Source organism: Neodiprion pinetum, chromosome 3 (assembly GCF_021155775.2).
Source record: "Neodiprion pinetum isolate iyNeoPine1 chromosome 3, iyNeoPine1.2, whole genome shotgun sequence".
Taxonomy (NCBI): Eukaryota; Metazoa; Arthropoda; class Insecta; order Hymenoptera; family Diprionidae; genus Neodiprion; species Neodiprion pinetum.
The window spans coordinates 1,511,395-1,527,002 of NC_060234.1; the positions used below are offsets into that span (position 1 = coordinate 1,511,395).

Below are 15,608 nucleotides of genomic sequence, written 5' to 3' on the forward strand. Positions count from 1 at the left end.
TCCGATGGTGGCATTAATTTTAACAAAAAAAATTTTATTTTTATTGTCGGTAGAGTCAGAAATGTACCAGAGTCGAGGATGTTACAGACTCGTCCATAATGTCAGTTGTACCGCGTTGCGTAACTAGCAATTCACCTGCAAGTAGCATGTAATACAGCTTCTGCTGGCTTCGTCCTGGTAAAGTTGTATATCGGTTGTGTATCGATTGTTCAACGTTTATCACCGATTATCTTAGAGGTGTTACACAGTGTCCGTGTATTACACTCCGGTAGGAAATCGGTGTTTGCTTTCCTTTCACATCTTCGCGGTATACGTGCAGCAGCGGTACAAGTCGGTATAGAGCAATCGAATGTGTACACGTTGCGTGAAATTTACGTATATAGTAACGCAGTTTGCGAATTTCGCAAGATCTAGGCAATACTTATGTATGATGTATCCGTGACAAGTGACACTTGGTTAATTTATATTTTATCGTTTGATTCTCTTTCCATGTATGTTCTTAGCGAATTGCGAATCGATCGTTATGTATAATTTAACGTGAAGAAAAAAAAGAAAAAAAAAAAAAAAAACAACAAGTAAATAAAATAAAATAACGAGGCAACTGTTTATTCTGCAAGCTGAGTACAAACTGTCGGTGAAGTTTCAATAACGATAATTATTGCGCGTGCATACGTAACACAGAAGTGTATTCTAGACTCTTTGTATACCTGTACATAATTTTTAAACGACTCAGACGTCAGATGATGTGACGAAAAAGAAACAAAATAAAATATTTATGTGTTTGCTAGACTGTATTGTACGAGTTTAAAAGTATTTCTGATCTTCGAATACGTAACTGCATTTTTATGAATAAAATGTGCTATTTTTTATTAGCATCGGACGAACTATGTTGCTGATTATTTGGTGTAAAAACTATGTGAAAAAAATGTTACTTCTTCGCTAGCACTGGTCAACGAAAGTTCAGTTTTGTGTTTAACGTGAAAATTTTTAACCGATTATGTTAGTAACAAGGTTTAGTTTATACAATTTATATTGGAATATTTTATATACGAATAGTTTTATTGTAATACGATTTTTATTTTTTGCGTTAAAACTACTACCAGTAAAATTGAACGTTTGTCATTTCGAATTACCTTTCTGGATTCAGGGTGTTTCGTTATTTATTATAATTAATAAACTGGTATTTATTGTAAATAACAACGCATCCTGAATGAAAAAAGGTAAGTCGAAACGACAATCGAAATAAATATGATTTTATAATTAGGGCAGATTACGAGTGTTTAAAAATTCGTAAGTACTTTCCTTCTTTAAAAACTGTGTTTACCCAGTTTGGTTGGAATTCAGCGATATCAGAATGTCTTCCGTATCGCAAAGACTTTCTGAAGTTGACAATTAAACTTAATCAGCGACTTGACTTTGTCGAAAACTTTCTTTTCGTCGCGTTTCCGACCCGACCTGTACGTTCCACGGATCCTGAAACGTTTCCGCCCGCAGGATGCTTGCTTAGCGTTTCCGCATCTCGAACCGCGAGTATTTTATAACGCAGCGGCAGGGACGTTATGAGTTTACTATTAGCATACAGGCGAGTACAGGCATACAGGCGAATGCGAATGCGCGTGCATGTCCAACTGTAACAAATTAAAGCCGCAGAAACGTCCAGCGTACAGGTACACTTACGCATCTACAAACGCACGTTTCTCCGTAAACCCTGCGCTCACAATCAATGAAAGAAGGTCAACGGCCCTTCGCTTGACGCGCGTTTTTATAACCGTGTACGCACTCCGCAATCGCTGCGCCAACGCTTTGCTTAGACGGCTCGGGGTTGGCCGTATCTACTCTATACAGGTATGCTATACGTATACTCGGTGATCGTATAATAACGCAGGTACTAATATCCGTTTCCACATACCTTACGCTCGACTTTCAGCAAGCAAGAGCAGCGTTTACTTGTACGATAATCTGCGAAAAACCGACGGTTTGAACAAATTTTAATCAGCGATATCGAGGGTATTATTATTATTTCTTTTTTGATGCAAAAATTTGCGGAATAAAATTATGTAAAAAGGTATTACAGCGAAATCTATAAAATCGCGATTCTTATCGACGACGAAACATTTCACAAATGATATCATCGGCGTGAAAACGATTAATACAGAATGAAATTGAACCCAGCGGTAATAAATTCTTGCTACCGATTTTATTTTTGAATCTCTTCTTTTCTTTTTGTTTTAAGATCGTTTAATTTTTTTTTTTGTCATCTTGTTCTCATTCGCTTCCTGGTTCATAATTACGGCGAGACGCGCGCGCGCCGCTGCGGTGATTCAGACTCGTCTCGATCGGCCATTCGCAGTGATCTAGGCGAGTATTAATCCAGACCCCTTCGCTTCTCGCACGCTTATTCGCTGTTGTTTCATCGCCGCAGTGATCTAGACCCGTCTTGATCAGCCCGTCACAGTGATCTAGACGCTCGTTGGTCGGCCGCCTTTTTATGCTTGACCGATTCGCTGCGTTCCCGTCGATACGATTTTCAATTGCATTGTGTTTATAGTCGTGGGATATTTTATCTGGTTATTAACTGTTCCCGTTTCTCTGTTTTCAAGGGAAAAAAGGATGTTATTGTAATCACCCCGAAAATGGAAAGTTGAGTTTTTCAATTTTTTTTTTTGTCCGCCGATATCTCGAGAACGAGTTGCCGGATTTCAATGATTTTTGTCACGATCAACGCGGCTTTTTCAAACTTGGAACTGATTAGATTTTGGTCGTTTGATCGTTTCGGTATTTTGTGAATTATTTAAGTTGAAAAATTCCAAAAAATAAAATGATAACGATGATCGTGAATTTGAATTTGTAGTTCAAAATTCGAATTTTACATTTATATTTTTTTTTCTCTTAACTTTGAACCTGCAGTTTGAAAACGAAAGGTGCGAGGCCTTTTAGATCGGTGCAGAACACTCTTAGTAATCGACAATTAGTACAAATTTCTTTGTTAACCACGAGAAAAAAAAAAAAAACAAACAACAAAAAACACCAAATCGGTAGAAAAATGTAACGAGCACGTAATTTCAATTCAAAAGATGCATATATCGTAAAGTATCGTAATGATAAAAGTATACAGTTGTTCTGGCGATTTTCATCTTTCATCTCGCCGGGAAATCTTTCCAATTTCTTCTTCTTCGACGTTCTGCTATAATGACGTACGATACAAAGACGTGAGTTGAATCAGGCGGCGTCGACAAAGAGAGCAACTCCATGACAGTGTCAAACATTACCATACTGTCGATGGATAGCTCTCTTCATAGCGCCCGCCACTTTGCTGTATTTATTTCCTTTCCTCTTTCCATCGGCGGTAAAATTTCTTCTCGTCGGGTATAATTTCCGATCTGTAAAACAGGAAGAAATTATCACTTCTATACTTGCCTATTCTTGGTACGCCTACATCAATTCACGAGATTGGTGTGAGGAACGTTAACGTCATCGAAACATCAGGGAAAAATTGGTTATTTTCCAATTTTCGAATAACTTTCGAGCAGTTATCTTTCGAAGAATATCGTTACGTTTGGTTCGGTACGGCATAATAATGGTGCGAAGTTAGGTAAGTGTAGCAGTTATTGATACGTTTAGACCAAATTATTGACCATTTTATTTTCTAAAATTGTTCAATCGACGACACGAATTGTGAATTTCTCCATCACTAAAACAAATTGCCGGAGGGTTAAACTCTACGAGTTTCTTTTTGATCAATTTGTCAACCAAGGATCAAACGGATACAGTCAAAAGAGGTCAATAATTGGGACATGGTCAAAAACTCGTACACTTACCTTAACGGTTTTTCCGCAACACGCATCGTTACGGTAACGTTTCCAACTTCAACCACGCGTCAACTCATGTTTTAAATTCCCATGTCGCAAACATTGCTGCAGCTTATTTATATGATAAACATATCGTAAGCTTCGAGCAGCATTAACTGTGTTACACAGGTTTAGAAGTGAAACGTGGGTTCTTTCTTTCCTTCTCTCTTCATTTTTACTCCCTTTTCTCTTTCTCCGATACCAAAGTACACTTCATCCTTCTTCACTTGCTCCAGCGGAACCGAGTCCAAGTCTCGTTATCGGGGTGGTGCGAAACCGCCCCGTCCTCTTAGCGCTCATCCTGATTGCAACTCAAACACAAACTCACTACTTGCTCAACTTACGTTATACCCAGCGTTAGGTAATCGCGGTACGGAATAGGTGTGGGTTTGGTGTCAGAGAGAGATGCGTGTGGTATGAAAAGCCTCGTGCCCGGATTCGTTAGCACGACGGACATACGCAAACTTCTTATCCGTATGTAGGATATGCTTTTTAATACACGTTGCGTTGCGTAGTGTTACAGGCATATTATTTATACGGTACGTACGTCTACTTTTTAATTTCGACGAAATGGAATATTGCGCTACGAGCGAGGAAAAGTGACGATGATTCTAAGCGAGTGTGAAGTTAGCCATATATTAGGTAGTAGAAAATCCTCTACATCGTACAAAAATACAACCGTATCCCGAATATTTTTAATTCAGATCTATTTTGGCTCAACTTCCATCACGTTCACTGAGTATCTTTATTTTTCACAATAAAAATGTACAATCACCTGCTGAAACGGAACGAAACACGCTAGTTCTCGACGAATGAAGCGCGGTTGGGAAATGGCGAACCATTTTTCCACTAGTGGCGAAATATTTTTTCACCAGTGGGGAAAAAAAAAAAACAGTTTTTCCCCACTTTTACGAGTGATCGAAAATGACAAAGTTAATGAATTATTCTTAATCGAGAATTTGTAGCGTTTATTGATACCTGTAACCTTTTCTTACGATTACAGTTTCACTGTGGGATCTAGTCGCGTGTATGGATTTTGTTCTTCGTAATTACTTGCGCACCTTTTTCCAAATTTTTTCAACTTCTTCGACGGCTTGTCCAAATAATAATTAAAGCGAGAGAAAAAAAAACGGAGAAATAAGAAACAAAGAGAAAACACTGTAATTATAATTACCTGGATATTATTAATACCACTTTGACCCGACACTTGCTTGTTATAACTGTACAAATAAACTCTCCGCGCGAGCTGAACAATCATGGTATACGTACGTGTGTAAGGTACCGTTTTACACGTATGTGAATGAAAATACAATTGAAAAAATAACTCGCATTAATCATGAAGGGGAGGGGGGGGGGGGGGGGGGGGGGGGGGATAAAAAAAATATCGAAAAAAACTTTTAACTATAACAAGATGAAGAAAAATTGTCCTTGATCGAAATTTCATCTTTTGTTTCCTTAATCTTGCAACGTGCACAAAGTTTGAGTGATAGAAAAATACGTGAAAAGAGGACGGAGGAGCAGGAAAAGAGAGAGGGAGAAAAAAAAAAAATGAAACAAGCAAGAGAAAGACAGAGAGAGAAAACGTATCTTCTACTTTGGTATATAGAAACTCGTTAAAATCGCCCCAACTAAGTCTCATTATCAGCAGCGTCTTAATCTCTGAGTAAACCAAACGAAACCGAACGAACGAACGAACTCCGTGAAAAATCTACATCGAACATCTTCGTCGTGTAAGTCGAGTCAACTATAACACAACTCTTGCCTTACCCGTAACCGCCTATCTATCCGCACATTGTTTGTACAGACGATATTTTTCACCTGTTCTACGCAACTGTTTAAACACCCGAATATAAGCGAACAACGAGCGTTTTTTCAAACAAGTATTTTCATCCCGTCCGCGTGCGTATGAGTGTACATGTACATTTTATACCTCATTAGGCACGTGGCTTGTAAAAAAAAAAAAAAAAAAAAAACAAACAGAAAAAAAGAAGAAGAAAGTTTAATAAAGAACAGAAGCTGTTGTTTGACCACTGTGAAAAAAAAAAAAAAGAAAAAACCGCTTCTCCCAAGTTTCTTTATTATTAGCTTAGATATTCTCAAAATATGTTGTGCATCCATGTGTGAAGGAAACAATTGAAAAAGGAGAATCGATGTCTCGTATAAATTAATTTGTGATATTAAATCATCAACTTGTATCGAGTCTGATGTTCTCGAAGTATGGAAGTAGTGGAACAAAAATTGTGTCCAATTTTTATTTATTTTTTTTCTTACTATTTCGTTTTCAATTTCTTCATAATAATAAATTGACAAAAATGTAGGTCACCTCGTATCGCGATGCAGAAAACAATACCATTATACACTAGAATATGAGTTACATCATATGTGTATATATATATATGTATCTATTTACTCGCTCTCCGAAGAAGCAGCATACATGTAATATAAAGATAGAACTCGAGTGCAACCATTGTGCAATTACTATTCCATTTCCCCTTATCGTTATCGTGTAATTTATTAATTGTCACAGAGTGAGATTGTTGTTCGTATTTTTCTCCTCTGCGTTGAAATTTTCAAAATTTTTTACCGTGATTTCGAAGGGAAAAATTATTTTACCAATTTTGTTCGATGTACGTTATAATCGCAACAGTCAGACACGGCGTGCGCGTTGCGGACCTTTGAAATAATCATAATTGTATCAATAATGTAACGGCAAATTCTTTGGCCATTGCGAATTTCGCGCGACATTGGCAAAGGTCGTTATTTTATTATCACTACGCGTAAACGCGAGTCGCGCTTATCGTCGACGTTTCAATTTTTCGATACGCGAAACTCGCTCGCAACAATAACTTGTCGTTGAACACGTACGAATTACGAATCTGTATCGTAAGATTGTTAAACACGCGTGGCGTTGCAGCAGTCATTGCACTCGGTAAAACGAAAAAACAGACGGTTCGAAATATGCACTGTAAAAAAAAAAAAAAAAAAAAAAAAAAAATGGTAAAGGAAAAAGAGGTAAAAAAATTTTTTAAAAATTTAGAACTTTCCGTACAATCTTATTCTCCAATTTTCACTCCAGCTTTATTTTCCTTTATTATTCTTGTTTGATTCGCTGTGTAATTTAAGAAGAGGAAAAAAAAAAGATTTATAAAAATTGCTACGAGTTATCGTCAGCGCGTACCTTGAATAACGACGATGAATGTTCGATTCGAAGCGAAGCTTTTGAACGCAATATATTTAGTGCTTAGCTGCGAGATAGCGTTCGTGCCAACACTTGACGGGTTATAGATTGAAAAGTTTCAACCTGACGAAACGACGTCGATTCAGTTTTTTTTTTTTTTTTTTCTTCTTGTTCTTTAACGTTTCACTCTATTCCGGTCTCTTTTTTCTATTTTCTTTTTTTTTTCCAAGTGGGGGAGGGGAAGCGATGATATTGTATCAAACTCGGACGCGATATGATAACGTTGCGAGATAAGAATGTTATACCGTGATCGTGTAACAGGTAAGAGAGGCACGTGAACGAATTTTTCAATTGGCTCATCACCGCGGCACCTTGATAACAGAAAAAAAAAAAACAGTACGTTCGTACAGGTATTATTTATTACTAGTTCGTATCGTCGTATAATTTTCCTTGTACTTATTTTTTTTTTTTTTTTCGCACCTCTTAAGAAATACACTTCCTACGAAACAAAGTTGGCGAATTAATATAGAGAATCAGAAGTAAAAAGTTGAAGAGAAATATGTCTACAACATTTGCTCTATTCGAATTAAATATTCTGAATTTTGTCGAAACATTCATTTTTTTTTTTTTATTTTATTTCTGCATCGCATTTTTTTCTCGACGGATATTTGCTCGTACGTGGTAAGATTCATCGATCAATGAAACCATCGGCAATGCTTGTGACGTAATCTTGTGCTCGAAACAAAATGGCCTCTAGATACATTTGTAAAAATTTTATCTTCAATTTTGCGTCTGTAAGAAAAACTTGGAATTTCGATTCTCGTCTTGTTTAGAATGAAAAATTTTTACGAATAAAAAATGCAAGAATCGGACGTTGTTTTTTTTTTTTCGCAGTGTTAATTCCCCGCCGAAGATTGTGCGTCGAGCGATTAATTTCAATGCAAACATCTTACGTATATAACTATCGTCTCGCGGTTGCGCAATTACAAATCTGTAAGATGGCTGCAGGTTATGCCAATTGGCAAATTCGACTCATCAATAATCACCGTGCATCACAGGATGCCGATCGATATCGTGACTAACGATCGATCGGTGTACTTAAATCGCAAATTTTACTATTTACGGAGAAATTTGTCAGTTGTAGGTACGCGTTTGTTCCTACGCATGTTTATAAAATACTTATTTATCAGGCGTATATATTTTTTTTCGATTATTTATCTATCTCTGTGTTTTGTTTGACGTAATATTTTAACGCTTGTTTAATATTGCGAACGTATGTCTATGATAAACGATATCGTTGAGTAATTGTTTTTCACATTGAAACAAGTTGCAGAGGTGTACCGTATAAGAAATAAATTACAAACGCTCCGTATTTCATCCTGCACTCAGAATCGTTGAGAGTTCTATAAAAATATATTGAAACAATTTTATCAAACTTTTCCAACGTAGACGTGGCGACGATGTTTGACTTCTATTTCTTTTCATCTTATTCTATTATTTATTTATTTTTTTTTTGATCTCTCTCGCAGAAATCTGCAGGATATCAACGTACGTACGTAATCGAATAAATATAAACTCGACTGTGGCAAATATGGATAATTTGAAAAACTTACCGGATGGATGCCTGACGTTTCCTTGCGAGGGAAAAATTAGCGCGGACGATGAAATTTCAGGAAAAATCGGCACGTCGGTGTGGATAAAAATAAAAAAAAAAAACAAAAAAAAATACGATTTTACTTTCGAAAAGTTGTACAGACATGTAACCGTGAAGTTTTAACAGTAATCTCGGATCGATAAATTGTATCACAAACGCGGTGTTATTAAGGCGATATGAAATAACGTACGTTTTCGGTTAATGAAATAACTGCTGCTGGCGGTTCGCGTGCGGATTCAACAGGTGGTCGACTTCTTGTTACAGCTGCGTAATCTATGAAAGATCCATGGATCGCGGGGATCTAGGATCCGCCCTGTATCGACGATCGAATCTTACGCCTTTCCTTGCCTCTTGTTTTTAATTTTTTTTTTTGTTTTTTTGTTTTTTTTTTTTTTTTTTCTCATCGACGTTACTTGCGAAATTATTTTTACGTCGCGGCGAACGAAACAAACGAAAATCACAAGAACGAGTGACGTGGACGTACCTCCGGCTTCCCTCATATACCTCCTAGGCGCCTAGTGACGTCACGCCTATACTCTTTTCTTATCACTCGACACACATCCAACTCACGGGCGAGTGTGAATATACGGAATATAGATTACGGCCTCTGCCTACCTGTGCGTGTACCTCCTCCTCCTGTTCCTCCTTCTTTGCCACAAGAGGAGGGTGGTGGGGAGTAACGCTCTCACCGTACGTTTAATATATATACATATTTCCCCCGTTCGAGTAACTACCTCATCGTCTCGTTGCGTCCGACATTTTTTCATTAGTTATTTATTTATATATTTTTTCTTTCATATTTAAACTCAAATTTTCAAAGTTTTTAGTTCTTGTCCAAGGATTTAGGTGCACGCGTCACTGTATAAATTTTATAGCCGTTCGTTTTAATTTTTTTCCGTGAAATTACTTTAGCAGGATTTTTATTTTTGGTTATAAAATACTAAAATTGAAAGAGAGAAAGAGAGAGAGAGAGAGGAAATATGGATCGATGATCTTATCGATCAAGCGGGAAAAAAAATATCCACCTTTTTTGTTCAAGTAATAAGCATTTATGAACAAAGTTATTTTACCTTATTCAATTGATCGAATGAATTTAAGTAGCGGATATTAAATAATATAGATATTTCTTTTCCCCGGGGAATCTTGAAAAGAATCATTACTTATCGCTAAAAGATGTGTTTCATCTCCATATGCGTACAATATATACATATAGGTCATTGTTTGATATTTATAGATATTTATCAATCCGAGGACTGTAATGAATGATTTTTTATCTCTAATTTTCTGAACGATTTTTTTTTAATTTAATTTTTTTTATTCAAGAGCCTTGCCACGACACTTTTTTTTACTGTCACCTTCTCCTTTTTATTTTTAATTCACAGAGTCCGCACAGGCAATTTTGATTACTTGACGCACGCTATAATAATTTACTCTTCGTCGGGATTGAACAACTTTGTTACTCGAACCGTCAGCGCGTTCGTATCTTCGTCGTCTGCTGCCTCGTTCTTCTTCTTCTACTCGTTCCTCTTCTTTGCGTATATATTCGATGAATCGTAAGTATATCGAAGGTGCTAAACCAAGGCAGCTCAAAATTCGAGGTGCGAACGAACGAGCGAGCGTTTATAACGGAAGTACGCGTTACATGTGTGAAGGAAAAATTATCACACCCTTGCAAAAAATGTATATGTGTACAATGTAGCCGTATAACCCGCCTTAACTTTTCATTCCCGTTCTTGTATTTTTTCGGGGGGAAGGGGGGGGGGGGGGGGGGGTTAAAAATATAATTCGTACAGAATACTGTGTGAAACAGATAAAAGCGTAATACGTATATCGTATAGTACAGGTTTCCATTTTACAATAAATTGCCGAGATTTTTTTTTCTTCTTTTCACCGTTTTCTTGTTATCTTTTTCCGTTTCTTTTCTTTTTCGCTCCATCTCTTTTCCGTACGCTTTATATTGATGGAATAAATCTGAGGGAAAACGGGGGATGAATTTATGACATTGAAATGAGAACGCGGGCGCCATATTAAACTACATTATCTCTATGCGAGTGTAAACAATTATATAGTCAAGGTGTGCGGTATGTATGTATGCACATGTGTATATTCGTACACGCGTAACGCTGTATTATACGTATACCCGAAGCCTGTAGCCGTTTACCTCGTCAGGCAAACACGGCGTTATATAAAAATTAGGGAGAGAGACACGTAGACACGGAATGATACTCCGCGAACGCTTCTTTTTATTGTACCTCCTTCTTGTACGCGGTATGCATGCAGGTATCTACGTTATACGTGTATGAGTATCGTTTGTGTACACATGGGTATTATGTTACAATATTAGAAGAGATGAAGTGGAGCGCGTGGCCCGTTTAAAACCGGGATCCTGAGCATCTTATCGCCGGAGAAGAAGAAGTGGAAGAAAGAAGCGACGAAGGAGTCCGAGAAACGCGATCAGAGACTGAAAAGAAAAAAATGGATCGAAAAAGAAAATACAAAAAAAAAATATCGTTTAATTTTTGTTCAACGTTAAATATTGTGTAACGAGAAGACAAGGTGAATCGCTTTTCATTCAGTCATTCGCATGTCAGTCAGTCGGCCATCGTCTTAATAATGTAATTAGCTTTCTCATTGTCATAATTTATTACTCGCGAAGAATTTCAGTCGTCTTGCTAAAAAAAAAAGAATAATAACCTCGACGTAAAGACGCGTCACTTTTCGATCTCTCTCGTCTGCAGCTAGTTCATTATCGCCACTCTTATATTATTATGTTTACTCTAATTTTTAATCGAACCTCTATAAGTCAAAGACAAAAAAATAGAAGGAAGAATTAATATTAAGGCGTGTGTCGGAAATGTTTTCGACGATGAATTCTACACGCTAATTACGTCCTTATAACCGCTGCAGAACACTCGAGGTATTCAAACAACCATTGCGCTGCGCGTACTTATACAGGTGTGATAGGGATCTCGCTTTTATTATACACATACGTACGTATGCACGAGGTCTTAAGGCCAGCCTCGTCTTAGGAAGAATTTCGTAGTCTCCGGAATTTAACTCGTATTGCATTATCTGTCCGCGTATATTTGCACGAAAAGAAAAAAAAAGTTGTTGTTTCAAACTATTCGTCATCGTATATAATGCCGGTTGCTCTTACTCAATTCATGTTACAATTTTCGTTATATAACGGGCGAAAAATAAATAATTCTATACGGATGTGAAAATTGCGTACACAGGTGTATACGAATATATTTTATTCGCATTTTTTCGCGCTATGCACGCGGCCAGAGTTAAGCCGATTGCAAAAATCGTCGTATCAACTTTTCTGCGGCGTTCGTTTCAAATCGTTACGCTCGAGTGGCTGCAAGAGTTTGGTTTTCCCCTTGGTGAAATGATAAGTATTAAATTTTTATTTCTCCATCTTGAACAATCCAATTCTTTACTTCCGTTGTTTTTTTCTTACGATCGAGCTCACCTGTAGGCGTCTTGGAAAGTTTTTCTTGCTTGATCCAACATCTGTTTGTAAGTAGCGAGATCCGCGGCCTTATCGCGCTGCACGGTAGCCAATCTCGTCTTCAGAGCGAGACATTCTTCCTCGAGTAGCTCCATTCTGTGTAAAACCAAAAACAAAACAAAAAAGAAATCTATTCAGCTCGAGACTTGGTGAAAGAAAAAAAAAAAAAAGAATAAAAAATTGCAGATTTTTAAATCGTTGGTGTCTCACTTAAAACGCGTTTCATCGTTCGCAATTTCTTCTCGACTCCCACCGGAAATCGTCGATGATTTCAACGAACGCGGTTTGTATCCGCTGTTCACTTTGCTCAGACCGAATCTGTCCAATTCCATTCGTTGCAGTTTCGTTTCCAGCCTAGCCAGTTTGCTCCGCTCCATTCTCAGCGTCTCCTGAATTTTACGACGATGACGCGAATGGGGTTCGATGATGAAAACGAAAAGGTGAAAACCTAAAAGGAGGAGGAGAAGCTTCTCCAACGTTTTTTTTTTACCGCTATACCGTCCGTCGCGAATCGCTCCTCGTCGAGACGTCTGTTCAAAACCGCGACCAGCTCCACGAGACGTTCTCTTTCCGCTTCCGCGGCCAAACCAAGGGTCACGTATTCGTTGTAATCACCGTTTGTCCTGGATCTGGTGGTGCCCGCGGGACTGATGCTCTTGCTTCCCCGCGAGAGGGGCAAGAATTTTCCATCCCCTTTGCAGCCGGACTCGTTCCTTCGCGTCAAATCAAGTGGTGGTGGTGAAAATGTGGAAGTTACAAAGAGGCGAGAAACTCACTTTCGGGGGATTTTAAAATTTAGAAAATTTAGAAGACGATACGGAAAGGCGGAGTGTACGAAAAACCGGAGTACAGAATCGTGAGAATTTTGCTACACATTTTTATATTCATCTTGACAATTCCATGTTACGACTGTCCGAGCTTTGACTTGTATTATTTATTTCTTGTTTTTTCATTTCTATAAAATGTATCATCGCCCTTTTCAAAGTTCGGTATCGTTACCCAACCATCTTACAACGCTTCTACCATTTTCGCCCTCTTTTGGTGAAATGAGAATAAAAATTGTCGAAGCGTCGGTATAAGGTCGGTAACAGAGACCTGCTCATTCAAACTTGGATATCCGCTCACCTCAACGCGTCGATCTCAGTTTCCCTCTCGTCGATGATTCGCCTCAAGTGCTCGTTGCTCGCTTGCAGTCTTTTCACCTCGTCGGACATTTTTACGCACTCATTTTCCGCCCTCTCCTTAGCGACGAGCGTCTCTCTTTCCCGTTCCCGAAATTTATCCTCTACGGTTTTGAGCCGTCCCTGCAGTTCAATCAAATTTCACGTTACAGTAACGGAGCGATCGTTAATTTTCTGCTGAATGAATGTATATATGTATATATATATGCTATTCCCGAATCGATCGTACGTTCAGTGCCTGTATCAACTGATCGTCGTGGGATCTTTTCTCGTTGAGGAGCGCTACGCTCTGCTTGGCGTTCGTCAAATCGTTTTCCAACACCTTTATCCGCGCCTTGGCAGCGTCCTGTTTTCGCCTCGAAGCTTCGAGAGCCACGCTCATCTGGCGCAATTCCCTCGCAGATTCCTCGGCTCTCTGTCTTCGCTCTTTTTCCATGTTTCGCAGATTCGTTATCTGCCTTTTGTCCGCCGTTGACGTGGTCGTTGTCCCTGTAGTTAGCGACGTTAACTAACTTAACCGTGTCTTTTATACTCGTTACCTTTTCTTTATGGCTTTTATACTCAATTACCGCTCGCAGTTCCTCGGCAAGTTCCGTCCGACTCGCTCAGCTTCATCTGAAGCTCAGCGATCCTTTGATGCAACTGCTGAATCTGCTCGGCTCGACCTCTCCAACCGCTTTGATGGGACGACAGACTGGAAATCGTCACGTTTTCGCCCACCTCGCTACATAATAACTGAATTTCAATAATAGTCTGTTCAATACACTCATCGGTCGTTGTGCAGAAAAAATTATCCATGCATAATTTACCCAATTATTGTTCTTATACGTGAAAAAAGAACTTACCACTTTAAAACTTGATATGAAACGAATCTACTACATTTTTTTTTCAATTCAAAACCGATTTCAAAAGTTCGTATAACGTTAGTATTTTATATACTCTTTGTTCAAACATTCATCTTGGGGGAAATTGTCGTAGCTTAGGAATATATTAATTCGAGAAATCCTGAACGCGAGACTGTATCGTGATATCGAGAGAGAGAAGAAAAAATGTTAACTTCCGACTCACCAATCTCTTCAAGAATCAATCTCACCTTCTGAGCCTTGTTCAATTCTTGCCTGAGCGAAGTGCAGGTGTTCTTAGACTCGTACAGCTTCGAACTAACCTGCTGAAGTTTATCCTGAAGCGTCTTTATCTGCTCTTCGCGATTCTTCATCTCCTCCTCGATGGTCAACGGCCGTTTTATCTCTGTCGCGTTATTCGTTGATCAGAAATTATCGCTATGCAGTAAAAGTAACTCCGTTAATACCGTCGCTCCGCGAATCGCTGCAAGAGGTCCGACGAACGACTTCCAAATTTTCCGAATTCTTCCGCAGTTCTTTCTCATTCTCAGCGAGCTTCGACTCCAGGGTCTTGCACCTCGTTTTTAGCACTTCAACCTCGGCCGTTTGCTCCCGGCACTTTTTACTCAGCTCGACAATCTTAGAGGCTGCTATTTCCCCCGCTAGACCCGAGCTTAAAGTGACTTGCGAATTTGCTTTTCGGATGTGTGATTGCAGCTTCTCTTCGCACTCTTCGAGCGCGCGTCGCAGACATCCGTTCTCGCTTGACAAGTCCTGGACATCGGGTCTGGTTGATTTTATAAAATATTGTCAAGTTTAGTGTTGTTTTACAAAACAGTTTATCTCACCCGAATTTGATCCCGCAAAAATCTGTTCAATTCCTCCGGGAATATTATCTCTTGGGGCAGAGATTCCTGAAAGATTTCATTACGGGTATTGAAACTTTTGTCGCATGATAATATTTTGAAAACATACAATCACTTATCCCTGAAAGATCGTGTCAATTTACCTGTAAAAAATCATCGTATCCAACCTTCTCGGTTAGATCAAAGGTGTCGGGTGTCTTGGTTTCATTCCTTTCGGATGTCGATGCAGGTTTCATTTTTGTCTATGGGATGTCTCGCCGAGAAGTTTTACTTTGGGATCACCTCTTAGCCTTTTTTGTGTAAAATCCACGATCTCTTATCGTTCCCTGGCTAAGAACGCGGAGTAAATAAATCATCGTTCAACCCCCATTCGGCATTTTGACATTTCGACTTGTATGCCGAAACAAAATGTTACCGGCAATTCGATTCGTCGAGCGTTGTGTCATTTAACCATCCATGAAATGTCTTGAAATTTTTCAACCAACGTTGCGTACGTGAATCGTAAATCTCGATCAATTGGAAAGA

The 15,608-nt window shown here is 38.6% G+C and overlaps 1 protein-coding gene and 1 long non-coding RNA gene across 2 annotated transcripts; both read right to left on the reverse strand.

Annotated features, from left to right (window-relative positions):
* Positions 1-580: 580 nt before the first annotated feature.
* LOC138190675 (uncharacterized) lies at positions 581-9,065 on the reverse strand. Its single transcript, XR_011176704.1, has 2 exons — positions 8,871-9,065; positions 581-3,380 (listed from the first exon to the last, which is right to left on the reverse strand). It is a non-coding gene; the product is annotated as an uncharacterized lncRNA (long non-coding RNA).
* Positions 9,066-10,605: 1,540 nt separating this feature from the next.
* On the reverse strand, positions 10,606-15,319 carry LOC124215575 (coiled-coil domain-containing protein 13). Its single transcript, XM_046619121.1, has 11 exons — positions 15,227-15,319; positions 15,066-15,131; positions 14,685-14,991; positions 14,469-14,623; positions 13,945-14,110; positions 13,605-13,864; positions 13,320-13,498; positions 12,685-12,907; positions 12,405-12,583; positions 12,156-12,290; positions 10,606-10,651 (listed from the first exon to the last, which is right to left on the reverse strand). The coding sequence occupies exons 1-11, from the start codon at positions 15,317-15,319 to the stop codon at positions 10,633-10,635; spliced, it is 1,782 nt and encodes a 593-aa protein (XP_046475077.1). The 3' UTR covers positions 10,606-10,632.
* Between the last annotated feature and the right edge of the window lie 289 nt (positions 15,320-15,608).

Coding starts and splice junctions, on each gene's coding strand:
- LOC124215575 (XM_046619121.1), bottom strand. CDS start 15,319: ATGAAACCTGCATCGACATCCGAAAGGAATGAAACCAAGACACCCGAC. Junction 15,132..15,226: donor GATACGATGATTTTTTACAG/GTAAATTGACAC, acceptor GAAATCTTTCAG/GAATCTCTGCCCCAAGAGAT. Junction 12,291..12,404: donor AACGATGAAACGCGTTTTAA/GTGAGACACCAA, acceptor GGTTTTACACAG/AATGGAGCTACTCGAGGAAG.